General features: G+C 44.3%; 1 protein-coding gene across 1 annotated transcript in view; it reads left to right on the top strand.

Annotated features, from left to right (window-relative positions):
* The first annotated feature begins 1,615 nt into the window (after positions 1-1,615).
* The window catches only part of LOXHD1 (lipoxygenase homology PLAT domains 1), a 132,722-nt gene continuing 108,100 nt past the window's right edge, over positions 1,616-26,237 (top strand). The window contains exons 1-4 of the mRNA XM_088054653.1: positions 1,616-1,631; positions 1,924-2,038; positions 11,873-11,953; positions 12,754-12,938. Coding sequence (XP_087910779.1) covers positions 1,616-1,631; positions 1,924-2,038; positions 11,873-11,953; positions 12,754-12,938 — 397 coding nt within the window. The remainder of the gene's footprint in view (positions 1,632-1,923; positions 2,039-11,872; positions 11,954-12,753; positions 12,939-26,237) is intronic.

Below are 26,237 nucleotides of genomic sequence, written 5' to 3'. Positions count from 1 at the left end.
TCTCTCCCTGCTATGCCAAACATCTCCCGTTGGCATGTGGGAATGCTAACAGGAGGAAGGTGAAATGAAAACACTGCTCATACACATTACTCATGTGCAAGCTGTGGATCCCATATTCTTCTTCCTGGGTTTTTTTTTTTGCAAACAAATATCCTCTTCCTTTTAGCCTATAAATGAAATACACCAAGCCAAGGGTTTCTTAAAATGTTGCCAAGCACAGATCACAATTTACTGTACTTATTACAATAATGTCTCCCCTTTCTGTCCTATTGGCATTCATGGGAAGGTGAGATTAGGAAAATATTGCACTGTTTTTTTTTTTCTCAATGCAACAGAGCTGATGGAACTAAAGAATAGTTTTTGATCAGTTTTAAATGAGTGCCCTACATTTGCTCTTTTAGTTGAAATGGTGATTAAATTTCTTTTTGGTGATGTTTTGAGGGAAGAGCATTATTGTGGAAAAACATGATGCTCAGAGTGGAGTTGCAATGTATTTTTTGTCTCTTTTAAATATATATAGGCTAGAATAGATATGTGAATAGATTTTGTGATGTAGTGAGTGTAGTGAAGGAGAGATGGACATTAATGCAATATGTAACAGTTCTGATTCACCCATGAATAGGGCAAATTTTATAGCACTAGTTGTGAGAAATCCCATAGTTAGCAGCCAGTTTGCACAGGATGAAATTATGAAAGTACAGCCTTTCCTCTAGCTTATAGGTCTGAGGTTGAAATGCCATCATTAGATCATGAACATCACATTGTCTGAAGCCAAAAAGGGCCATCAGGGTGCAGAGTTTGGCCACAGGCAAGGTTTTGCAATTTCTTCCAGTTCCTTCTTTGTTGAACCAACCAAGATGTCCTTCAGTAAAGTAACCTGTTTTCAAGCCTCAAGTCTTGTTCTAGCATCACTCATCATCCTAAGAAATGTGTGTCTGACCATTATTTGAATCTGTCTAACTCTGCCTTTTGGCCATTGGATCTTGCAATGCCACTTGAGTAAAAGGCATTTTTTAACTTGTGTGTCTCCCAAGAAGATATGTATGTGTGTAAATAAAGTTGTCACCCAGTCTACTATTTGGAAAGTTAAATAGATAGAGCTTTGAGACTCTAATTTAAGTGTTTTCCTACCTATTGGCAGGGGGGGTTAGTTTGGATTTCAGGAAAAGTTCTTCTCTCAGGGGGCCTGGCACTGCCCAGGCTCCCCAGGGAATGAGCGCAGCCAGAGCTCCAGGAAAGTTTGGACACCATTCCACGGATGCCCAGGGTGGGATTGTTGGGGTGTTTGTGCAGTGCCAGGAGCTGGACTGGGTGATTCTGGTGGGTCCTGTGAGAGACTTGAAAGATTGATGTCTTGTTGAGCGAGACATTTTGGGGCCTTCCAGGTCTCTTCCAATTCAGGACATTCTGTGATTCTCCCCATGATTTACCATTTAGTCTTTGATAAAATCTCCAGAACAATCAAGATGCAAAATTCCTGGCTGTAGCAATGTCTCAGCTTCCCTACAAATATCAGAGCAAACAGGAAAACATGCATTGCACTGACATGTGCATAAATGAAAAGTGGCTCAACAGCTTTAACACTTCACATAAATTCATCTGCTCTGTGTAACACATGCACGTGCATTATGGTAGGGGAGGCAGCAAGTTCACAGAGAAGTGTTTTATTTGCAGCAAAATCCATCCTAACTCAGTCCCTCTCTGCTGATGCCAAGTGTCTCCAGCAGTTTTGTTTGATGTGATGATTTCTGACAGCTGGGTTCACTATGCCCTGTCCAAGAGATGGATTTGTTTGGGCAGTGGGTGCATTGATCCATCTCTAGGGTGTGTCTATCAGCTCAGGTTTGGTGATGACTTGGACCTATAAAGTGTAGGGTGAGGACCTTCTCCTGTTGTCCTGATGTTTCTTTTCTCCTTCCACAGTTTACGAGGTGGTGACAGTGACAGGAGATGTCCGGGGAGCAGGGACTGATGCCAATGTCTTTGTCACTCTCTTTGGAGAGCACGGGATCACTCCCAAGACTCATCTCACCAGCAAGTAAGTGTCTGGAGGAAAATCTGTATCTTTGAGGCCTGTCCTTCAGGGGCTGTTAAAGCATTTTGATGAAACATAATATCATGCTGATGGATGTGGAGAGAATAAATCTATATGGTATTTTAAGATCACCAGGGAAATCTGAAGTTTTGCCATTGCGTATTTTGTACCCAATCCGTTGCAAACCTGCATTCCCCTCTGTAGGTGGAAATCCATGTTATATAAGGCTCATACTTGCAAGGTGTGGGGATATTTGCTTTTCTTAGAGCTTAATTTTGGAGCTCCCAGTTTAGGAGCTGAGAATATTCATTGCTTGTTGGAGTGGGCATGATGGGCTATATTCCCATGCCTAGATCCCACGGAGGTCTCCATGCTAGTCAGGTACAGACAGAAATGTCCTTGAGTGATTCTGGAGAGTAACTCGGTGGGTTTGAAGTAAAGATGAGAGATAACCACCTACAGCCAGCCATAGGAAATCTGAGGAAAGCAGAAATGGAAGAATTTAACTGACTCCTAATTTAGACTGCTTCCATCCTATCTGCTGCATGCCTTGCTGCACACCACTGTAGTTGCACATCACTGGTGGCCCTGTTCTATTTTCCTCCAGCTGATGTCAACATCATCCTATGGATGCATCTTCTCATTCCTTATTAGCATGGAATGGTGGGAGCCATGTTTTATAATTTAAGAACCAATTAAAATGCTTTTGACTCTCTAAATAGCTTTTTATTGCTTTTTTTTTTTTTTTTTTTTTTTGGTTAAAAAGTAAGCATCAGGGCCAGCAGGTGCTCATTTCCCATGAAAGCAAGATGACTTTTAACAAAGTACCAACTCTGCATATACTAATTTCCCCTTAGTCAGGCAATTGCACTAAGATAAAGAAGAAATCCTTTCTCCAAAGTGTCTGGGAGAGGCTGTATGTCTCTGTTTTTCAGTGTTCTTATTGTTTTGGTTTACTTGAAAATGTGTTTCAGAATTATTAATCCTGTGCTAATGTCACACGGTAACTTCACATTTTCTCCATTTCTACAGCACCGACAAGAGGTACCTGCAGCTATTTTAAATTTTACCCTCAAAAGAGCTTCTCTTCCCAGTGAAACAACTCAAACATGAGAGTCTGTAAAGAAAATGATATGGGAATGGTAAAGAAAATACATGAAATTTCAGCCCTGTTTGCCATATTTGAAATTCAGAAACCAGAGCTAGGCAAAGGAGTTCTATTATCTCAGAATCTCCAGAAACACCAGGGAGAGCTTCCTGATGGTATATTATATATCTGTATAAGATGCTTTGGTTTTGTTGTGTGATTTTCATCCAATCAACTGACGAAGTGGAATGCCATTTTCTTTGATTTAACAGAGAGGGAAAATGAGGCAAGGACCTATAAGAGGACGTGGTTCCATAGCAAGTCAGTGACAGAGCTGGGAACAGCAGCAGCAGTTCTGCTGGGGAAAGCTTCTAGCCTTCAGTCCTGTCTCGTAGTATTTGGCAAAGCCATCAAAGCAACATCTGCTTTCCAGGGAGTTGTCTTGTAGTCAGCATTTATATAAATAGCCATTTCATTGGGAAAGCACTCATCTGCTTTAGGCTATGGAAAGAACCCAAATATTACCCTAAAAAATTAATAAATATACTCTATGCCCTGTAGTGAAGCCAAAAGATGTCCCTAACACATTTCTCAATCATCTGTGGCATTAAACATGCTGCTGGTTGTGCAGGTGGTCTCTGCTAGCACTTGGGTTAATGCCTCCTCTTTCCTCTTGCTCTCACCACTTTTATTTTGTGAAAGGGAAAAAGAAAGGACACACAGAGATTATTTTAGGTTGCAGCAGCAGCACTCTGAGCTGGTTCAGACCTGAGTTAGCCTTTTGGGCTTGGTCTCTGCTGCTGCAGTGAGCAGATGGCTGAGGTGTGGAAAGCAAGGATGGAAGGCTTGGGAAGCCAATCTTCTGCAGCTCAGGGCTCTTGAAACTGGTCCCGTAGGAGGTGACCGCTAGAACTGCAACTACAGCCTTCCACTGGGGGTTTCCCAAACATCAGCAAAATTTCTGTGTCTCTAAGCAAAGTCAGGCACTTTACAGTGCTCCATCGAGGAACAGTGAGGAAAAAAATCTAGTCTGGATGTTGGAGTGCCTTCATACCTGCTTAATTGATAGTATTGTCGCCTAATCAGGAAGAAAACCATAAAATAGTCAGTTTCCTGTCCCCCCCCACCCAAATTTGTTCTGCAGCTTTGTGAATATGGCAAAAGGATGGAATCTCATGCATCTTTCAACTACATGTTTACATGAGTTCACTTATGACTGCAAATGCATGACATTTTATAGGTGTTTACATTTCCCCATGTATGGCAGACAGCTAAAATATCATGCATTGCCTAAAGATGGTACTACCATTTCGGCTTCTGGTTATTAGAACGGGTTTTTTTCCCTGTTTCTTTCCTGACTGTGTGCTGGTAGTGAAAGACATGACCCTTCAGGTGTTTTTGTCGTGCGCGGTAAGGGCAAGCCCATGGAGTAACCTGTGTTTTTAATATTGCCCAATAATATGGTAACTGTGAAAGACACAAATCTTTGTCATGGCTGATCATGGTTCTGGAAGTGGCAGCACTCAAAATCTGAGCCAAGAGTTGAGTTCCAAAGCGGGGGGCTACAAGAAAGGACATGGAGTAACAGGACAAGGGGGAAACTGCTTAAAAATATCAGAGGGCAGGGTTAGGGGAATACTAGAAGGAAATTCTTGGCTATGAGAATGGTGAGGCCCTGGTGCAGGTTGTCCAGAGAAGCTGCCCCATCCCAGGGGGATTTATATTTTATACATTCCATATTCCAGGACAGGTTGGATGGCGCTTGGAGCAGCCTGTTGTAGTGAAAGGTGTCCCTGCCCACGGCAGGGAATGTAATGAGATGGGCTTTAAGGTCCCTAAGGTCTCTTCCAACACAAAAAACTGTGATTTGTTTTGGAAAGGAGTTCAGACAAGTAGTGTTGAGTGCCTGGGAGGGGCTGGAATGACTCCTCCTTTGCAGTCACTGCATCAGTTTGGGGGGACTGTATCACTGGTACTGGAAAAGTGCTGCTTGGGCCCAGAAGCTCTTGGCAAAATCCCACCTTAAAACCCAGCACATGCAACTCTTCAGTTCCCCATCTACCACCCTGCACCAGGTACAGCTCAGCCAGAAGCTAAAAGCACCACCACCAATTAATTTCTTTCCACCAGCTCCACCCTGGACACGTGGCTGAACACCAAGGCTTTGCTTGGTGGCATTTTGACAGTTGTCAAGACTTTTCCCACAGGTATGAATTGATACTCTGTGGTCCCACACAGAGCAAAGGGTGCTGATCCTCCACAGTATTTTATTTCCCCATGTGCTTTCCACCAGGCTGAGGCTGGGGAAATATTACAGCACTCAGCTGACTGCCAGCTCATTCACAGTTTTCAGTCCAAATCTATGTTTTTCTTGCTAGTGTAACTTTTCAGTGTTAGGCTTACTTGGTCCAGTTCGTGGGCAACTGCAAATAATACCACAGAGCTGTTTTTACCTTGAGAAGAAAGAAAGAAGAAAGAGTTAAAAGAAGATTTAACAGCTATGGCAATGTGGAAGAAAGATGAAATAATTGGTGACAGCTGGCCTTCTACTGAATTTGAGGACAATACAGGGGATTTTTTTTCTTTTTTTTTTTTTTTAATTTCTGATGCTGAAGGCAATTAATTGGCAGTCACTTCTGCCTGGTCTTCGGTGACTGTATAGAGTTTTTCCTGTTCCTTATGCCAGCAAATACATATGAATTGCTGAGTATGCTCAGGATAGTCTTTAGAGGATGGTAATATTTGTAGCTCTAATACAGTTAAGCCAAACCCAATGGCAGAAGATCTGATTTTGATATTTAACCTCTCTGGAATAAATAAGTAACTAGAGGAAAGAGAGTCTGTTTACTCTGAGCATTTAATATAATAAGTTAGGAGGAGTTAGGTAGTTGGTGCAGAAAGGGCTGCTCAGATTAGGAAGGGAACAAACCCCAAGTGCAGAGGGGGAAGGATTCTCACATTGCTGCTGAAGTGCTGCTTCAGAGAGGAGCTGTGAAAGAGGATCCTTTTCCTTTAATGCCACGGGATGTTTCCCATTTTACAAATGTTTATGTATCTAACTGTGCCCTGATTGATGTCTGTACAAATCTGCAGCACTTTCAGTGCTCTCTGAAGACTTAATGGGCTGGGACAGTATTAAGTAACAGCACATTTTGGAGTCCATATTCACTTCTGGAAAAGAAACTAAGTGGGAATATTTTCCCTCTCTGTTGCTCAGCCTTATTAGCCAGCCTATGTCCAGTATTTTGGGAATAAAATACCTGTGGGAGTGCTTAGACTGAGGTGTTGAACAACCTAAATATAAGAGTGGGTATAATTGGTGTATGTATAAATTATAATCCACCAGCAGTTATGCACACAGCAGCTGGCAGTAAAACTACAACTTAGAGAGAAAAATAGGAGTTTGCTTAAAATAGCCAGACATTTAAGGTGATTCAGCTGTTAGACCCAGGTCCCTGCTGATCAAGTGTCAGCTGCATTTTTCAGACTGTAAAACCTGGCCAGTCTTCCCCTTGGGATGAGAGTAAAGGTGTATTCCTGGAATGAACTCAACCATTCTGTCTTGCTCAAAATCCTGTTCCTATCCTAACTCATTAATGTCAGTCTTAAAAATGGCTGAGTTAATTCTCATCAAAAATTGAAAAATATTTCTCCATGGGAAGGGGACGAAAATTTTCAACAGAAAAAAATTTACCTCAATCTGGCAAAGTGAATGTAATTAAAAATGTAATTCAATACTGGGAAATACCGAGCAACCTTTGCACTGTTCTTGGTGGCACAGTTTGCTTTGCATCCAGTTTCTCTAGAAAATAATGGCCAAACCTGCAGACAACAAAGACATCCCCACCCACAGCAGTGGGGTTGGAAAGAAATTATCTTTCAGGTCCCTAGCAAACCAGGACATTCTATGATTTTATAATAAAGCATAGCTTAGATTATCTAAATTAAACACCACAACTTTATTTTGTTTATGCAAATCACACCAGCAAAGATGAAAAACTGATATCACGATGATGCTGCTCCATGCAGTGCAAAGTGAAGGAGCACTTACTCAATGTTTGTAATTAAGGCTGTCTGAATCTCTACCTGGAATGCTTATGGATAAGGCAGAGTCTGAGTATCCTATGGCACTTTGTGAAGTTTTGGGGTAAATTCAGGATCCCACGGTCTCAGGCTGGTGTTTGGCTCCGGGGTGTCATCATGATGCTGCAGCCCTGAGCAATTAATCTCATCCAATTATACCCTTCCAAGTGGGGCTGTTTTTTCACCAATTTTTCAGTGCCTGTTTAAGCAGGATTCATTCTGCTGGTCGATAATGTCCTTGATACAGACATTGACAGTGGCTGTGCTTTTCTGCTGGTTTCTTTTCCATCTGGAGTGGTTTTGGACGTATTCTGCCTCACGTGGTATTTCCAGCCACCCGCTGACTGATGCTGTCAGCTTCATGACAGCAGTCTTGGCTAAATATTTGCAGAACAAACTCCCTGGAGTATTTGTTGCTCCAAGGAGGAGGTTAATGATGCTGCTATTGGAGCTCTGTGCTGAGAGTAAACATGGTTTGAACATATGGGGGATTTTTTGTAGTTAGTTTGTACAGGACAGTGTCCTCTCTCCAGGAGCGATCGATAGTGGATGTGTAGGGAGGGACAGAGGGATGAGGCCAGCACACTGTCAGCAATTTTCCAATACCTTTTGCATCTTCTGGCAAGATGCCATCTTAGCCAGAGGCCTGATAACACAGATTCACACAGCCTGTAATGTGTATTGGACAACCTGAGGATGAGGGAAGCTGTCTGTACTTTCAAGCCCAGAGAACAACAAGGATACACCAGTGTTCATCCCTGACACCTTTTCATGCCACCCTTACAGATGATACTGGCTGAAGGGCGGAAGGGAAATCCTACATGGAAACAGGATGCAGAGAGAGAACACTGTAGCAGTTCAAAATACATGGGGAAGGGAGCAGGTATCGTTTGGTTTTGTGGAAGAAATTTCCTTCCTGTCCCTCTCAGTTCAGCTCTGACACACATTGAATTCTAGGGACAGCTCTGGGCCCCTCAGCACAGGAGAGACACCGAGGGGCTGGAGCGTGTCCAGGGCAGGGAACGGAGCTGGGGAAGGGGCTGGAGCCCCAGGAGCGGCTGAGGGAGCTGGGAAAGGGGCTCAGCCTGGAGCAAAGGAGGCTCAGGGGGCCCTTGTGGCTCTGCACAAGTCCCTGGCAGGAGGGGACAGCCGGGGGGGTCGGGCTGTGCTGCCAGGGAACAGGGACAGGAGGAGAGGGAACGGCCTCAGGCTGGGCCAGGGGAGGTTTAGGTTAAATATTACAGAAATTTTCTCCACCAAGAGAGCTGTCCAACCCCAGAACAGGCTGCCCAAGGTGGTGGTGGAGTCCCCATGCCTGGAGGGATTTAAAAGCCATGTGGATGTGGCACTCGAGGACAGGAGTCAGTGGTGGCCTTGGCTATCTGTGGGAATGGTTGGACCCAAAGTCCTTGGAGGGCTTTTCCAACCCAAATGATTATGTGATTCTGTGTACACTGCCCACTGATAGTGCATGAGAAACTCCTCTGACCTAGCAGGTGAACCAAGTAGTATTTATTTTTACCTAGAGAGTGGCAGGCTTTAGGATGGTTTGGGCTGTACTACCTTCCAAAATCCTCCCCGATACCCAGCTCCTCCAACTGCTGCTAAACATCCGTGGCAGAAGCAGGCAGACCTGTGGGCAGCATTTCAGAGAGATGCAACCAAGAACTGACTCTTTCTAATGGTTTAATGGAGCATTTTTAAAATTTTGTTTGAACTGACACCCAAAATAACACTTTGTGCTTCTGCGCAGCCCTTAATCCATGGTGCTTTTGCTGGCAGTTCTCTGTGTACAAGGCATTTTCAGGTAAAATACCAAATGGAAAGGCAGTTTAAATGACTGTTAAGCAGGGATTCAAAGCTAAATTGGTTTGGGTTGCTCCATCACTGCTGAAGGTCATTATTTTTATGCCTCTGCTGTGATCAGTATCCAGGTTTTCTGTCTGTTCCTAAGAACTCAGCTGTGAAAAGGGTTATCAGCTGTTAGCTGATTTAAAGGGAAGACTATTATCTACAAACATTCAAAGTTTCCTTTTCAAATGTGACTTTTATTTAGTTGGTGGGATCAACTCTTTTTAACTAATCTTCATTTTAAAAAAAAATTACTTATACAAATGTTTATTTTACATTCTTTTGCAAACAAAATGCATTATTGAGGCTTTCTGGTTGACCCACCAAGAAGTGGCAAAACTCTGGTGGCACTGGCTCTGTTGTCAGTGACCATGGCCTGCAGATGAGATGAATGCAGAGATTTAAAAATGCTACACTCAAATATATACCAGTTCTTGCGGTGACTTTTAGCAACACCACTAACCCAACCAGGGGACAACGTGTTCTGAATGACTGTACATTTGCAGCACCACAAGCAGTGCAGCCTGCAGGCAATTACTCAACTGAAAGGATCTGAAAACAGCCTCAGATAAAAAATAAAATAAAAAATTTAAAAAATATATATGTTAGAATTTCATATACTAGTTTTTGATGAAGCTCCTTGGATGTTTCTTACAAAGCAATTGGGAAAAATGCTGCAACAGAATATGGAAAAAATAGAGCTGCTAGAGCAAATCAAATATGTCAAATAACAAACCCAACTGAAACATATTTCTGGAGTTGCCCTGGCCTGTTATTTCAGATTAATGACAGGGCTCTTAGTGAAATTCAGAAGATCTTTAGACTGTTTATGGTCTAAAATCCCTGGGCTTGAACCCAGTCAAGCCTGAACATTACAAATTTAGTGCTGCAATTTCCAAGTCATATTTTCCTGCTTTATTTGTCACCAGGGCTGTACAAGCCAGTGTGCCTCATTGTTTCGTGTAACAAGTTCCTTATGGTAATCTGGCTGTGAATGTTTCATTCTAGTCCTAGCCTGGACCAGACTCTGACATGGCCCAGCTGTAATTTTTCCTTTTCTTTCACTCTTTTTTTTTTTTAGCCTTAATTTCAGTGTAGCCATTCACTGTGGGATATTCCCTCACTCACTCTCTCCCCATGCAATTGGCAGTGCTAGAAGGAAGGACTGGATTTTTCTTTCCTGGTGCTGTTGATGCTGCAGATCCATCTCAAGGGAAGAGACTTGTCAAATCTCTTCCTACCTTTCGACAGCAAGACTTCCCAGGGGTTTAACTCCTGGACCATGTCACGTTTTCCACTGCTTCCCCAAGCTGTTTTGGGATGCACTAGGCATCTGCTCAGGGGGCACTTTTGGACTCCCTGCAGAAGGAGGTTTTCTCCCCATCATCCAGCCCAGCAACAGCAGCGGCGGGACTGCCACAATCCAGCAGCCGTGGGACCGGTGCACTGAGAGCTTTGGGCTGATTATTCTCACTTAATACTTTCATGCCATCTCCGTAGCAGTCTGCAGCACTGCATCGATCTCTGAGCCAATGCGGGGAGAAGCTGCTGTCATTACGATGCTCATTCAAGCCTGACAGACTAATTGCCTTGCACTCTCTGGCTGTTTTCACTCCGGCAGCCAGGTTGGGGGAGGCTGAGCCGGCTTTAATTGCCTCTTGTCTTCACGGCAAGGTTAACCATTTTAGCCTTTTCGTACACCGGTGTCGCTCCGGGCACGGGGTGTGAAACAGCAGAATGGACAAGGAGGGGGGGCAGGAGGAGGAGGAGGAGGAGGAAGGCTGTGCATGGGTTTAGCAGAACACAAAATGACCATAAGCAAGGCACATGCAAGTCCTTCAGCAACGTGAAAAGCGGTGAGCGAAGCCAAGCCCCCTTGCTGGGATTATTAATATTCATTGAGTTTCTGAGTGCAAACCGCTTGTCACTGTGGCTTTGCTCTGCTCGAGTGCTGTGGTTTCTTGTTCATTTTAATATGACTCCTGGATTTTGCTGTGTTTAATCATCCGTAGCCATGCTTAGCAGCCCAGGGGAAATGGGGGCCCATCAGGGAGGGCAGGTGGGAGAGGCTGTGTCTTCAGAGATTTGCCTTGATGTTATTCATAGTGTTTTCATGGAAAATATGAGCTTGAAAAGGGACAGAGGTGCTTGCCAAGGATAACACTGCAGGATAGAGGCAGAACTGGGAATTAAATTCTACATCCCCTGACCTGGGCCAATAGACTTTATATTGCTTCTGCACTTGCACCTGTGAAATACAAACGTCACACTTAACACTTCACCAAAAAAGTCAAACCACTTCCTGCCTACAATTCCTTTACTTGGAATGAGATACAAATTGTAGGTGGAAGCACCAAAGTTTCAGTAGCTGTTTAAAAAAAAAAACGATGGGAGATGGGCCTGGAAAGTTGGATGTGGTTGGATGCTTTTATCTCTGGCTGAGCTCTGCACAGATCTGTGGCCACACAGAGAACTTGCTGGAGCCCTTTGCTGCATCACCAGGGGCAGGTCTGCTTGATGCCTGGAGGCTAGGATGACAGGAGAGGACATGTCTGGGAGTGGGACTCTGAGACAAAAAGCATATTGCATTTCCCCCAGAGCTCCTGCCTCAGCTTCTGGAGTCTGAGAAGGAAAAAAAGTCTGCTGAATGCCAGTACTTAGAGCATCCAAAACCTGTCACTGGGGAGAGGGCATTGAAAACTAGGTCTTTCCAGCATTAGGAATGACACTTCTTTATCCTTAAACGTTAGCACTTGTGTGCTTGCTGTCAAGGCTGCTGGTTTTTCACCATTCCTTCCGATGCATGTGCCTTGCAGGAGCAGCACGGCCTTTGAGAGGAGCAAAACAGATGTGTTCCGAGTGAAAACCAATAACGTGGGACAAATAAAGAAAATAAGGTACCTGCACAATGCTGCTACCACAGCACCTGTTCTGTGAGATGCTAACAGGATGACAGGCTGTAGAGGTTTAAGCATTGCCATGTTTTATTCATTATTTCTTAACGTGCTCCCATCAAGGTGAAGTTAAGGGGTGGTAAAAGCTTGTTTACTGCCGAAGATTTGAATTGAAGTGTGAAATCACCTACGGTATTGCTTATAAGTATCCATGCTCCCCACCAAGAATTGTATTTCTGTCATATGCACTCATGGGGAAAGACATTTAGGACTGTTTTTATGTCCCAACGGAGGTAAATGGGGTTTGCCATCCACTTTTGCTAACTTAGTGTAATGTAAATGATAATTATTATGTTTAACCACTGTCTGACTGACTGATATAAAATTTAAAATTAGTAAGTAGCACAAAGAAAGCTGGGAAGAGGTGGTTAAAACAATGCAAGAGGAGAATAGAGCAGGAGGGGTACTGGGTGGGGGAGTCCCTTGTGTTTTACATATACAGTGCAAGGTGAATGAATGTGTACGTTGAATAAATGTGGAGGCGTAGATATGTTTGTGGGCACCTCCTTGCAGATAAAAGATTCACAGATTCACCTGTGATCTCTGCCCAGATGGAAAGTTGCTATTTTTAATACACCCTGCAAAAGCCCGCAAGTTCCTTGAAACTCTTTGGATAGACAGCCATAAACGGGAATAGTGTGTACAGTTGCTCTAGCCTTGCCCAGTATATAATGTTCCAAAAAATTACGGTGCTCGTGGCCAGTCTTAACCAGAACAGTAAAACAGGGTTGTTCTTCCTCTAGGATTGAGCACGACAACACCGGCCTGAACGCGGGGTGGTTCCTGGACCGGGTGATCGTGACCGACATGAACAGACCTCACCTCCGGTTTTACTTCCCCTGCAACAACTGGCTGAGCAAGGAGGATGGGGATGGACTGTATGTCAGAGACCTCATTGGCAGCCTGAATCCCATGGATGTGCCCAAAAGTAAGGGTTTTCAAACAAAAAAACCGACTTGGCTTTCTGGTGCCTTGTAGGAAAGGACAGGGTTGCTTTGAAATGATCTCATCATACAAAAAGTAATTTTGTAGTCTAAGCTAATTTAAGCTTTCTTTATAGTCAGTGGAGAGAGATAAAGGAAGGCGCAAGATGTCTCCAGAGGGTAATTTCTTCTTCCAGTGTTAGATCTGATGTCTTAGGGTGGGATAAATCACTGGTTGGAGAAGTTCCACTCATTTGTTGAGTACTGAGGGACCTGTGACAACAACATTAAATTAGATTGAATACCTACATGTAGATGAGAGGCATCCTACCCTGGAAGATGCAGCTGGTACCCCTGTGTGCTACCCAAAGAGGCAGTGTGGTTGCAGTCCTGTCCATAAAGTGTTTCCAGTCTGGCGATGTCCTGCAGGAAATTTCCATGAAGAAGCCAACCCTTTTTCTGGAACTCCGTTTTGCTGATTGTGTGTATGATACCCACACTGGGCTGGTGCCTGTTTTTAAAGCGTGGTTTTAAGCTAATGATGTTGAAACTAAGCCAGGACAGCTTGCACACCAGACATGTACTCTCAAATTGGTACCAGTGTGCTGGCCACACGGTGATGTATGGCGCATGTAGCGTGAGTGGGAAGGCGATGGAGATGTGAAAGAGGAGCCAGCAAACCAGCCTCAGGTGGGGTGTCAGCACTCCATCTGCAACTGCTAATGAGGAAACAGAGTTGTCTTTTCCTGACCTACTCACCAGGGCACTACTCCTTTCCGGGAGCTTAATTTTGGGTGTGGAACTGAAGGCCATCAGCCACAGGTCTGCAGGGAAAGAAAGCTCTGTGGTTTGATACTAAAAAGAGGAAACTTGTGCTTTTGCTAGGATCGAATCTTATTGAGTATAATTAGTAGACCTCTTGCAATGATGTTGCTGACATTATCACTTAGGAGCAATTATTTGGTCAAACTAATTTATTGCCAGACTTAAGCTGTGCTGTGAGCATTGTTAGATGCTTCAGAAGGGCAAAGTATTGTTATTTTTATTGTGGTCATGTTAACAGTGAAAGAATACATGAAACTGACCCAGAAACATTGAGTTACTTTGCACTATTGTGATACAACCTTCTAAAAGAGTGCTGGTATGTTGAATATGTAAGCATTAGAGTGCATGTGAGTTAGCATGCAAAAATAATGTCTATTGACAAGATATGCATATTGGAGCATTTTAAAAATGCAGACATCCCCAGGGTGGCTTCCACAAGGGAATGAGATAACATCTGGAGATGATATCTGCTAAAACCCCACCCAGTTACTACTGAGGTTGTGTGTGCTGAAGTATCTTGCTGCTTTTTTAATCCAAATTGATTTGTGAAATGAAGACTCTAAGGTCACTCGAGGGGCAGGAGGGCTCTGGAGAAGGTAGAGTGTGAGTCAAAGCAATGTACGATTAAGGAGAGGTTCCTGTGAGGAGGAAGTCAACCATTCAATCTTAATAGATCTTTAAATGACACAGCACCTTATCTGAATTTATTATTGCCCCTGCCTGGGAGAGATGATTCAAGGGAACGTGTGTGATTTCCTACATCCTGTTCAGCACCTGTCTCACAGCAGGAAAGGACTCATGGGCTAAACCCTCAGCTGGTACAAGAGAGTGCAGCTCCAATAAAATTGCTGGAGCTACTTTGCATTTCACAAGAAGAACAGCCAGTCCCAAGCACTCACTCTTCTGGAGAAGTGGCTCTGGGATATGGATGAACTGCTCTCCATGTGCTTGGCCCGGGAGAAATATGAGTAAGATCATCTCCTGAGCGTGAAAGAAGAGATTTAGGCAGGCATTTGTCAGAAATGCATCAGCTCTCAGCACCTTTATCAGAGATAAACCCTGCTCCTGAGCGGCACAGGCTGGGGCTCTGCAGCCACCCGCACGAAGGCAGGAGCTGGGCTGAGGCCAGAGGCATGGGTGAAGCCTTGGAAGCCTTCCAGGTGGCAGGTCTGAATCTGTAAGAGGAGAGGGTTAGCTCAGCTATCTCAGGTTGCAGTTCCCCTTGAACCATAATTAATGAAAGATAAACATCCCCAGACTGCTGTGGTGAACTGTCAGCTGCAAATGTAAATGTATCTGAATTAATTTGCTTCCCTCCGGATCCATAAAGGTCTGAAATGAGATTGTGATGTGATTTTTGTTGTACATACAAATCTTTTGCCCTGAATTTGGTTGGTTTTTAGGGTATATTGTTCCTTCTTTCCAATGGATTAAATAGTGATGTTTACTCTTCGAGTATTAATATTTTCTAGGCCCCTAGATAACAAAAAATTATGTAAGTTTATGTAAGGAAATATTAGTAATTCCCTTCTAAGTCTATGTTCCCATTAGCAGTTCAGTGCCATATTCTTTTTTCTGGTTATGTCTCTTCAATCACATCTTCAATCCATTTATTTCTTCAGTTTTTCTTTATAAACCACTCAGACAGTGTTGTTCCCAAACTTAGCTTCATGCTTTGCTTTCATGCTCCATTTGCTGTCACAGTCAGGAATGTTTTTGGAGGTAATCAAACAAGTTTCCTCCAGGTTCCCTCTCCTGCAACACCTTCAGCTTTTGATCTTCTCCTGCAGAACTTGCCCATCTTTGTCATGAGAATTTACCTTCCTCTTTTGAACTGGAGGTCACTGCTGGGACCCTCTCTGTGCTTTGTGTGGGAAGGATGTGGGCTTGAAAAAAATAAACTCCTTTTCTTTGTCATATCTTTGCTTCACTGAAAGGGCATCTGAAGCCTATTTGAAGGGGGCCTGTTGGTGCTTAAACCAAAACTGACTAAACTACGGGCAGCCTCTTTCTTGGTGAGGAGCAGAGGCCAGATAGAGAATTCCTGTAGGCTGTGAGTTCTGGAGGGGTTAATTTTAAGGAGAAAAAAAAAAAAAAAAGAAAAAAAAGAGGAATAATTAAAAAATGCAGAAGAGAATGTGTGGCAAAAAACAGTCAACATATAGTGGAAAAAATGGACATACACACACTCAAAACCCAAAACTAGAGTACTTTTCATGATCCAAATAGAACTACCATGGATGTCTTACTTAGCAATTGCAGACACCTGAGTGATTGCATTTTCTTATCCGAATAAAATGCCTCCTGTCAGGTTCCCTGTGGAATGCCACGCGTTTCTCAAGGAGAACAGGTTACATCTTAAGTGTTCCCGCTTGAATGGCCCTCCATTCCCTGTATTCACATCCACGGCATCGTATGCCCACGGGCCTTTGACAGGGATAGTGTCACAGATTCTTATTTACCCAGCGGCTTCTATTGGCAGCCTGGATTAATTTACACTACAGGTATTAATTACAAGGGAGGGCTATTGTTCAGCTTTATGCTGCTTTACTTGAGTTTATGAAGCCTTAGGATTGTATGGCTGTGGCTGAGCCTTTGTGCAAGGGACAGGCTCAAAACTGGAGCCAGGTGCTGGTTTTCCTTTGAGTGTTGCTGGTTTTGGATCACTCTGAGGGTGTCTGATGTCCCACCAAAGTGGGTGTGGGGGGGGGGGGTGGTGCATTCATAACAGCTTGCAGCTGCACTGGGAGATCTACTGAACTCAGTGGAGGTGTAAAAGGACATGAAATTCAGGAGCCAGTTCAGAATCACAGAACCCTTTAGGCTGGAAAAGCCCTCCAGGATCACAGATCACTGTTTCCCCAGCACTGCTCAGCCCACACTGATCCATGTCCCCAAGTGCCACATTCACATGGCTTTTGAATCCTTTCAGGGATGGGACTCTGCCCAACAACACTGCCCTGGACAGCTCGTTGCAGTAACTGGAGTTCCCATCCCATTGTTTGATACTTGCAGAGGGGTCAGGAATCATTTGTGCCACCCAGTGAACAGATCCTCATGTCCCCCACCCCACACTGACTCTCATTTGCCTGGACCTCACTGGCCTTTGCCTCTTGGTCTTCATCCCTGCAGGTGGGACACCAAGGCTGTGTCTTTCCTCATCCCTGTGTGTGATGAATATAGATTTTTACCACCTGGCTGGAAAGCAGGGAGCCCTGAGAGTTGGTCCTCATGTGGGTTGCAGGGTTTCTCAAGACATAATACCAAAACATTTCTGCAAGGCTAAGTTTCATCCAGATTCATAAAAGATGCTGAGGTTTGGTCAGGCTAGATGATATGTTGTTTATCCAGCAATAAACATATTTTCTCTGGGGGTGACCACAGGCAGTTAAGGCTACTCAGCTGCTTGAGGTTAGTCTGGTCTCTGTGCAGTGTAACCTCCAGTTATGCTCAGAACAAGGGAAATACATATTGGCTGTTCCTGATTTCCCTTGAAACCTCTCACTAATCAATCAATTCTCTGTACGTGTTTTACTCTGAGAAAGCAGAATCATTCATTTGCAATGGGGATGTTCACTCACTAGGTCCTTAAAATCATGCTCAGGAGCTCACTGAGCTGAAAATTAATTCAGTCTCCTGCACAAGTTTATCTTATGCTAACCTGTCAAATTTTGGTCAAGTCTTTGCAACCTGCCTCTTGCAAATGAGGTTGAGAGCCAAGGACTGGTTTTCATCTGGCTTTTTGGCCATCAGAACCCTAAAATTATTTAGGATTGGACATGATGTGTTATAAATGTACATGTGACAGCAACTTATGTTGAACTTCTTCAATGCTGCTTATTCCCAGTAGGACAGAATTGCATGTGTGACCCTAAACTACTTCAGTCTCTACTATTTCTTGGTAAAGTTTAATCTTATTTGGACTAATAATAATGAAAATGAGGAGCATATTAGTGTGGCACGCCTCAACCTTAAGGATGGAAGAGTTCCAACACAGTTACATTGTGTTTAATTTTTCCATACTTAAATGCGTTGAAAATTGACCACCTATTGCTATGCTTTATTATTATTGCTATTAAATAAAAAAAAGGATTACAAGTGGAGATCCAATACAGCTGTTCTTTGTCTAGGGGTGGGTCTTTTAAAGTCAGACATGACATTTCTGTTTTGCTGAAGCAAGAAGCAGTTTTGAAAGGGAAAGTTGTTGGTTGTGTCAATTCTGGGCTGATTTGGGGCCAGTACACGGTGTGAGAGATTGCATGGATGTGTCCTAAGGGTAATGGCTGTGAAGTCACAATGAGCAGCTGGGATTTGGATTCTAGTAAAGTCAGACAAGTGGTGAAATTTCCCTGCGTGCTCACACAGGCAGAGAGAGGTCTTGCCTTTAAAAACGTTAGAAAAATGTTTATTATCAAAGCATTAACCTGCTCTAGGTATTCTAGGAGGTTTTTAGATCCACTGTGACCTAAAACTCATGTATTTGAGCTGTGAATGTGAGGTTACACCTTTGCTCTTTGAAGGTTTCTTGGGTTAAGGCTTCACAGTTCATTGTTCAGAGTTTTAATGTTGGCTGTTGGCTGACTTGAAGGCTTGTAAGCACTGACCTGGCTGTGACTTGAGGAAACATCTGGAGCAGCAGGTATAGGTGCACGTGACTCACTTTGAGTCAGAAGCTAAATCCTTCTTTCCATCCTGGGATATGCATGCCCTTAAGGGCGGGGCTGGATCGAAACTAAAGCTGTGGCCAGTGTTCCCCAATAACCAACTGATGTTAGAAGCTCAGGTAAGGAGCAGAATTTGGAATGAGAATCACCAGATGATGATGCCCTGTCAGATTCCCAACCTCATTTTATAAAAGATTGGGCTTGAAGACCAGCACTGGTCCCTCATGGAGGAGTTCTCATCCCTGGAGGGATTTAAAAGCCATGTGGATGTGGCACTTGGGGACATGGGCTAGTGGTGGCCTTGGCAGTGCTGGGGGAATGGTTGGACTTGATGGTCTTGGAAGGGTTTTCAAACCTAAGTGACCCTTGGATTCCCCTGGGATTTGTTTCAAAATGAGGTCACACAATTTCACGGTTTTGGAAACTTTCATGATGGGAAAAACGAAAAAAGATTATTTCGAAGGACGCAGAAGTTGAGGAAGAGGGAATGAAATATTAATACAAGTTACCTTCTCATCAAAATTCATCTTTATTTACTCTGAAAACTGGAAGTGTATAATCAGCACAGGAAAATGCAGATAAATATATTTATGAAATACGTAAGAGTTGTTTGCTTCTGAGTAATGGCAAGTACCATCTGTGTTCAGGATGAGGCCTTGCTGCATGGTGAAGCATTCAATAAACAGGGTTTGTAGAAGGAGTAATATCTTTTACTAGCCCTTTTATAACACTGGGAAAAAATTGTTATGCTATCTGGCATAGTAAGTATCCAGAAATGCCTTCCCTTTTTAATCAAAAATACTTCCTTTGTTCTAACAAGGACTTTATTTTCCCTGCAAACTTTGCTCAGCTTATTGTCACTGTGTCCAAAATGAGGCAGCTATAGACATTTTACTTGTCACACTTTTTTTTTCCTATTGTTTTTTCTCTAAAGATGGGTAAAAGGAATGAGAAAAGGAAATGTAGAAATAAAAAGAAACACTGGTGACTTGCAAAACACAAAAAATGCACAGAGCCCTGAAACAGGGCAGAAAAAGAGATTTGTAATTCACATAGAGAGAAAATATTTTGGAGAGGCAACAGTGTGTGGCTGGTACATAGATCTCTGTGTACCCAATACAAAACAGAGAGTACAGCATGTTTTTGAAGACATGTAATAATTTTGACTAATTATGTCTATATATGGAAATTAATTCAGCTTTCAGTTTTGAAATGAAGTAACTTTAAAAAAACATCTGATCTATTCAAAGTAAGACTGAAGTACAGAGTTAACAATATGATTTTCAACAATACCATAAAATTATTTCACTCTTATTTCTTAGAAAAAGTGCTTAAACCAAGAAGATATTCTCAACCATTTCTTCAATTTTGATAATAGCAGATCTGGTGAAAGCAGAAAGCAGAAAACAGTTATTCCTTTTCTGAAATATTTGCCTTTTTTTTTTTTTTTTTTTTAATGGGCTCCCATCCTGGGGCTGAGCTAATGAAAAATAATGATAAATCTTGGAGAATTAGATGAGCAAGGATTCCTGCACTGCTGTCACAGGGTGGGCTGCCATGTGCTAAGCTCCATGCTTCTGCAACTAAACCACTATTGTCTCCTGAGCAAGGTCGTTTAAAGCTCACTTCAAAAAGTCATCATCACTTTGAAGTCACAGTAGGAACATGAGTTTAGCATATCCTACAAGCAAAGCCTCCTGCATGTGGTAGATTGCCTCTCACAGGCCCTGCAGAGGGATGATCCAGGCTGAATCCCAATATATTAACTGTTTTGATGCACGCTTTGGTTTCATGTAAGAGCTTCAGGAAATGGAGGTGAATCTCATGGTTTCTGGCCTGGGTGGGGAGGCCAAGGGACTGGGGTTCATTATAGGAGGGGCATGAGACAGCGACGGTGGGTGATGCAACATTCAACAGAGTCACAGAATACCCCAAGGCCACAAGGACCCCCAAGGAACATCAAGTCCAAACCTTGGCCTTGCACAGGACGAGCCCAGGAATCCCACTCTTTGCCTGAGAGCATTGTCCAGACACTCCTTGAAACCTTTCCTTTTCCCAAGCATTAGGCATCCTTGAGTGACAGCAATAATATCTCCTAAAAAAAACACTTTTGGAGAGCTCCTGTGAGATTAAAGTGCTGAACCAGGGTCAAGCCAGCCTTGCATCTTTAGTGCTGTCTCTAGTGACAGGACCCCCAAAGCCTTGCCAAGTTTCTTCAGCATTTCTCCCCTCCTAATGCTGTGTTTTGGCAGAGGCAAAAGCCATGGAATCAGAGAATGCTTTGGGCTAGAAGGGGCTTTTCAAGGTCAGCTAGTCCAAGCCCCTGCAACCAGCAGTCACATTTGCAGCTAGATCAAGTCACTCAGTGCTCTGTCCAATGCATAGCTCAATCTCCAGCATGCCCATGCTCCAGGTATGCTGGTAATCTGCATTTCCAGTTTGAACCCTTGGCTAAAGATGCTGTTCCCCACCTCTGGAGGCATGGCTCATTAATAAATGTAGCTGTCAATTACCCTTGAAAGAGATTAACTGTTTTTGAGCTCTAAAACTATCCTTTGAATTCAATGCTTTTCTGAATGGGAGGAAAAATAAGTATTCTTTGTCTGGGTGGCATTGCTTTGTGCAAGAGCAGGACCCAATTTTGAGACAGAACTGGCTGCTGGTGAGCTCAGCAGAGCCCCTCAGCTTTTACAGGGGTTGCTTTAGGCTCTAATTTTATTTTGCTGTGCCTAGCTGTCTCTGGGGTCCCTGCTACAGTGTCACAAAGAGGTTTAATGGGTGGGCTGGCTGAGTGTTCCTCTCCACAGCATTTGCAGAGGCTCAGTTGCTGGATACACAAGACCAGCAGGACATCTCCAACCAGAAAGTCACCAGCAGCTAATCTAGGAAGAGGTTGTTTTATCCTGGTGGGATGAGCTCTCTGCCAGGACAAACAAGAACTAAATGCAAATGTTTGCTGTGAATCAAGTGAGTTGGGAGGCCAGCTTTGTGCCCCAGCCATAGTCTGTCTGACATTTTAAGGATGCTCTGACCCAGAACTCTGTCATTGAAGAACATGCTGTCAGCAGTGGTATAAAGGAGCTTCCACTTTGACAAGTCAGTCCCTTCCATCAAGAAGAGGTTTTGTCAGACAGTTCCTGATGGGCTGGAATGACTGACTCGATCTGACAGGCAGGAACCAAGGCATATGGGTATTAAACCACCGTCCTGAGCTCATGCAAGGCTGTTTCAGGTTGAAATTGTACCTTGTCAGCCAGTCCAAGCACCTGCCTCTCCCTCTAGCAGCAATTCTTTCCACACTAGCCACAAAAGTATTTATTTCCCAGCAGCAATTCAGAGATGGTATCAGTGCCTGACCCCTATCCACCCACCCCCTTCCCCACAGCCCCCTCCCAGATCTGCCTGCCCAGTGCTGAGCAGCACAGGATGGATCTCAAACACCGCCGCTCTCGGGAGCTCTGTGAAAACACACAGATAATTGCTAAGAGTTGCCTTGTGAGAAGGATCCAATGCTGCCTAAGGCTCGATTCCTTGCTTTTAGCCCCATGTGCTTTGCCGGTGAGGGCTGTGACATTTCCCAGATATTGGATGCTGCTGCCCTGCTCCGAGGTAGGTCAGGCACACGGGAGGCAGGCACGGCTGGGAATTCACTGCACCCCGCAGGAGGTGATAACCCCAGGTAATGAAGCACAGTCAACTTGGTTTTCCTGCCCAAATCTCACACTCCTGCTGCAGGAAACTCAGCAGATTGTGCGTAAACACACTATCTAATGCTCTAAAAAATAGCAGATAAAAAATTTCTTGAGGCAGTTCTATCCTATGGTGCTTCAAGTGACCATGATATCATATTGCTAAATAAATGACATTAACAGATGAATATCACAGGGATGGACAGTCAGCTGCAGCTTGCAGGTGGTAGGATTTGGCTGGGATACGTCTGTGTATTTTCCATGGTTGGAGGCAGGTTGCACAAGAGCACCCAGGGATGTTGGATCTGGGCAGTGTATGGGGCTAACTCTGCACCCAGGATGGAGATGACAATGGGGACAGACTGGATGGGGAATACTGGGGTGTAGAAGAGCAGCAGACCCGTGCCATTCATCCCCCAGGATGTGTCAGGAGTGCATCACATTCACAGACAAAAACCTCTTGGCTCTCAGTGGAGAGAACCTGACTCCAGCCCACAGTGCAAAATTAACCTTTCCTCTTGGCTGTTGAAAGCTGAGGCTGAGTTAATCAGCAGCAGACAGGCTGATTGACTGCCACTCCTCTTCTAAATTAATCCAGTAGGGTCACATCACTGCCACCCCACTGTTTCCCAGAGATGGCATCCTGGCAATGTCTTCAAATGCAGACACACAACTGTAAAGAAAAGGAAGGTGCTGTAACCACACAGGGCATTTACACTCGTGCATTGCAATGTGAAAGTGGAAAGACAAGAGAAAATAGCTACTGCTCTTCCTACTGATTTTTTGTTGGCTGTTCTGCTCTTGGCATCTTGCAGTACGTGCCTCTGAAGCTGCTAATTTTGCTCCTAGGAAAGCTCCCCTCCCCATGCCTGTGCTGCAGTGAGCACTGCTTGATGGTGGCACAGCTTTTACATTAGCATTTTGCATGTTCTCAGTGCTAGGAGAAGCACTCAGGGGAAAAAAAAATATCCAGGCATCATCTAGATCTGTGTTTTACAGATGAAGTCAGAGCCATGTACTGGGATTTAAAAAAAAAAAAGCCAAGTGGGTATTTTTTAAAAGATTAAAGAATAGGGAACAACATCCACCCATGATCAAAATGAAGAGTACTTGACTTACAGCAGATCTCTTCCTGGCTGCAGTGAGAGCTTTTTCTTGCATCCTTTTAGCAGCTCACTGTCTTTTTAAGAGGCAGCATCCCTTTCCATTTAAATTGCTCATCCACCATGTCACTCTGTAAGATGTGCTGATGTACAAAGCACAGAAGGACCCCTGAGCAGCATGAAGAGCTGCTCTCCTTGCTGCAGCTGAATGTCAAATTGCTTAGAGAGGGAGAAAGTGCTGGCAAAAACTCAGCGTGGCTCAGGGTTTGCTTCCTGAAGATGGAGGAGCTGAAATTTTTCTGAAAGCAGACCTAAGGGTCAGGTGTGGGGGCAGGTTTGAGCATCCAGTTTCAGAGTCGTTAAGATGGAAAAAAATTAAAGAAAAGACCTGATGAGCACAGGTTAGGCATAGTTTGTGAAGCAGGAATGTGCTCTAACCTAAGCCAAGGATCTCTAATGCTCTTGAAGTGGCTCTCCCTACAGAAACATATCAGCATGGAAAAGAGCCATGGCAGGACAAGCCAAGCACCACAGCCTTGCTTATAGTATAGGGGACAACAAAAAACCCTCACAGCACAGTGCCCTGTGACTGTCACCAGTCCAAAGTGATGGCCCATCCTCAGGCTCAGGAGCCAGCTCTGCCACAGGGCTCTTTGTGCTGACACTGACAGCAGTGCTGTGTGTGTACAGAGCCCTTAGGACCACTTGGTGTTCCGAGAAGGAGGTCAAAAGATGTCATTCTGGACCTCAGATTTGAAATACAGCCATGCTGAGAAAGCTTTAAGGGTTTTTGATCTGGCAAATAATTTCACCATCATTTTCCTTGCTGGCCAGATATGTTTCTGCAGTAACCATGCAAGGTGCCTTTCCTGTCCTGTGTTTTGTCTCTTGCACTTCATGGATTTGTACTCTGCATGTCTTCCTTGATGCTCTGCATGCCTTGAGACATCCTTCTGGTCTATATCTCAGAGGCAAAAAGCCTTATCCTGCAAGGGGAATGTAAGTTAAGCCACTGTAGCTTGTCCTTTTGAGGATCCTGTTATCCTGTCAAGTTCTTCTGCCTCTCAAAAAAGTAGAGTGGAAAATTAATCACTGGCATCAGATTAAATATTCTAGAGGAGATGCAAAGAGTAAAGCTTCTTGAAAAATGTGGACTGTAATTAAAGATTGCAAGGTACAATGGGCCAGTTTTAGTTAGAGCAGCTTAGTGGCCAAGTAGGAGATGTAAATTGTACCATCCCCACACTTTGCTAATGCAAACGAACACTTTTAGTGCTGATGTATCTGTAGCGGGTGATTAGAGCTCCGTGAACAGAAGCTAAAGTGTTAAAGAGAATCATTAAGGCATTTTCTCCCCTGTCTCAGCCTAGCTCTGTTCTTCTCTTTCTTGTTATTTAGTATTTATTGCAGTTTTATCATTATTTTTTATTTGCCATGGCATGTTTTGCGATGAGGCGCCAGGGATGTCAGCTCGATTTTTAGCCTTTTCCCAGCACATTCATTAAACTGTGACAGGTGATTTTCCTTTCTGTTTGGGCTCTGCCCTTGTACTCCTCACCCAGTGAGCTGAGAGCATCGTTGTAATTCAGGGGATGGTCCAACAGCCGCTCCTCATCTGCTCTCACGTCCTCTGCCTCTGTGGGAGCACGTGCGCCAGGCCCTCTGCTGCCTTTTGGAATAACTTTTAACATGCACTGATTATGGTGGAGGAGGTGGGGGATCTCTTCTGGGAGTGGTAACACAGTGCTGGTGATGTTCCATGGCTCCTGAGAGAATCCATTTCTGTAGCTGTCTGGGAAGGCCAGGAAAGATTATTCCCTAGCCTGGAACTCGCCAAAGGGAAAAAAAGTTGCAAACCAAGAATCATAATGGTTGAACTAGATGGTCTTAGAAGTTTTTTCCAGCCTTAATGAGTTAGTGATTCTGTGGTACAAGCATTTGTATTTTTGACAAGAATCTGTGTGTGAGGAGACTTGTGCATTTGTCCCTTTCACAGAAGCAGTGCACCCAGGACTCAGAAATACAGAATTGACATTGCACAGAGCTCCCAGTATCAGCTACCCAGGGTTCAGTAACTCTGTTCAGGGCTTGTATAACATCATGTACCCTTCAGGAACAGATTCTGCATTCATCTTCATCTGTTTTGTGTCTTGCTGCCTGCCTCCAGCACTCACCTTTCACAGGAGACACGGCACGAGGTGTCTGTCGTGGCTGTTTGCTTGGAGAAACAAGTAGCCAGGTGACTTTAGTGGTAGGTTTTGAAAGTTACTCATATTTGGCTCAAATAAAGTCACACTAAAGGTCACGGGAGCTTTTTCATTGGTTCCAGAAGAAACTGAGCTCACTTTTGCTGTGCTTAGGTACCAAGTGAGTCCCACCCTGATCCGTCTGAAGAACTTGCTTCTCTAACTCACCATGTGTCACCAAATGTCCATGATATGCCTCATGTAGGATTTTGGTGCCATAGATGATGTATCATCAGTGTCACAGCTCCTGGATTCACTCCTGTTTCCTCATTAAATAAAAAAGACTGGATGACTGGATTCCTTTTCCCCTTCCCTTCCCTTCCCTTCCCTTCCCTTCCCTTCCCTTCCCTTCCCTTCCCTTCCCTTCCCTTCCCTTCCCTTCCCTTCCCTTCCCTTCCCTTCCCTTCCCTTCCCTTCCCTTCCCTTCCCTTCCCTTCCCTTCCCTTCCCCTTCCCTTCCCTTCCCTTCCCTTCCCTTTCCCTTCCCTTCCCTTCCCTTCCCTTCCCTTCCCTTCCCTTCCCTTCCCTTCCCTTCCCTTCCCTTCCCTTCCCTTCCCTTCCCTTCCCTTCCCTTCCCTTCCCTTCCCTTCCCTTCCCTTCCCTTCCCTTCCCTTCCCTTCCCTTCCCTTCCCTTCCCTTCCCTTCCCTTCCCTTCCCTTCCCTTCCCTTCCCTTCCCTTCCCTTCCCGCACCTTCCCGCACCTTCCCGCACCTTCCCGCACCTTCCCGCACCTTCCCTTCCCTTCCCGCACCTTCCCTTCCCTTCCCGCACCTTCCCG

Source organism: Pseudopodoces humilis, chromosome 4, assembly GCF_049639895.1.
Source record: "Pseudopodoces humilis isolate 2021_Gansu_Grassland_sample_001 chromosome 4, ASM4963989v1, whole genome shotgun sequence".
In the NCBI taxonomy this organism is placed as follows: domain Eukaryota; kingdom Metazoa; phylum Chordata; class Aves; order Passeriformes; family Paridae; genus Pseudopodoces; species Pseudopodoces humilis.
This window is presented reverse-complemented; position numbering and strand designations above follow the sequence as displayed.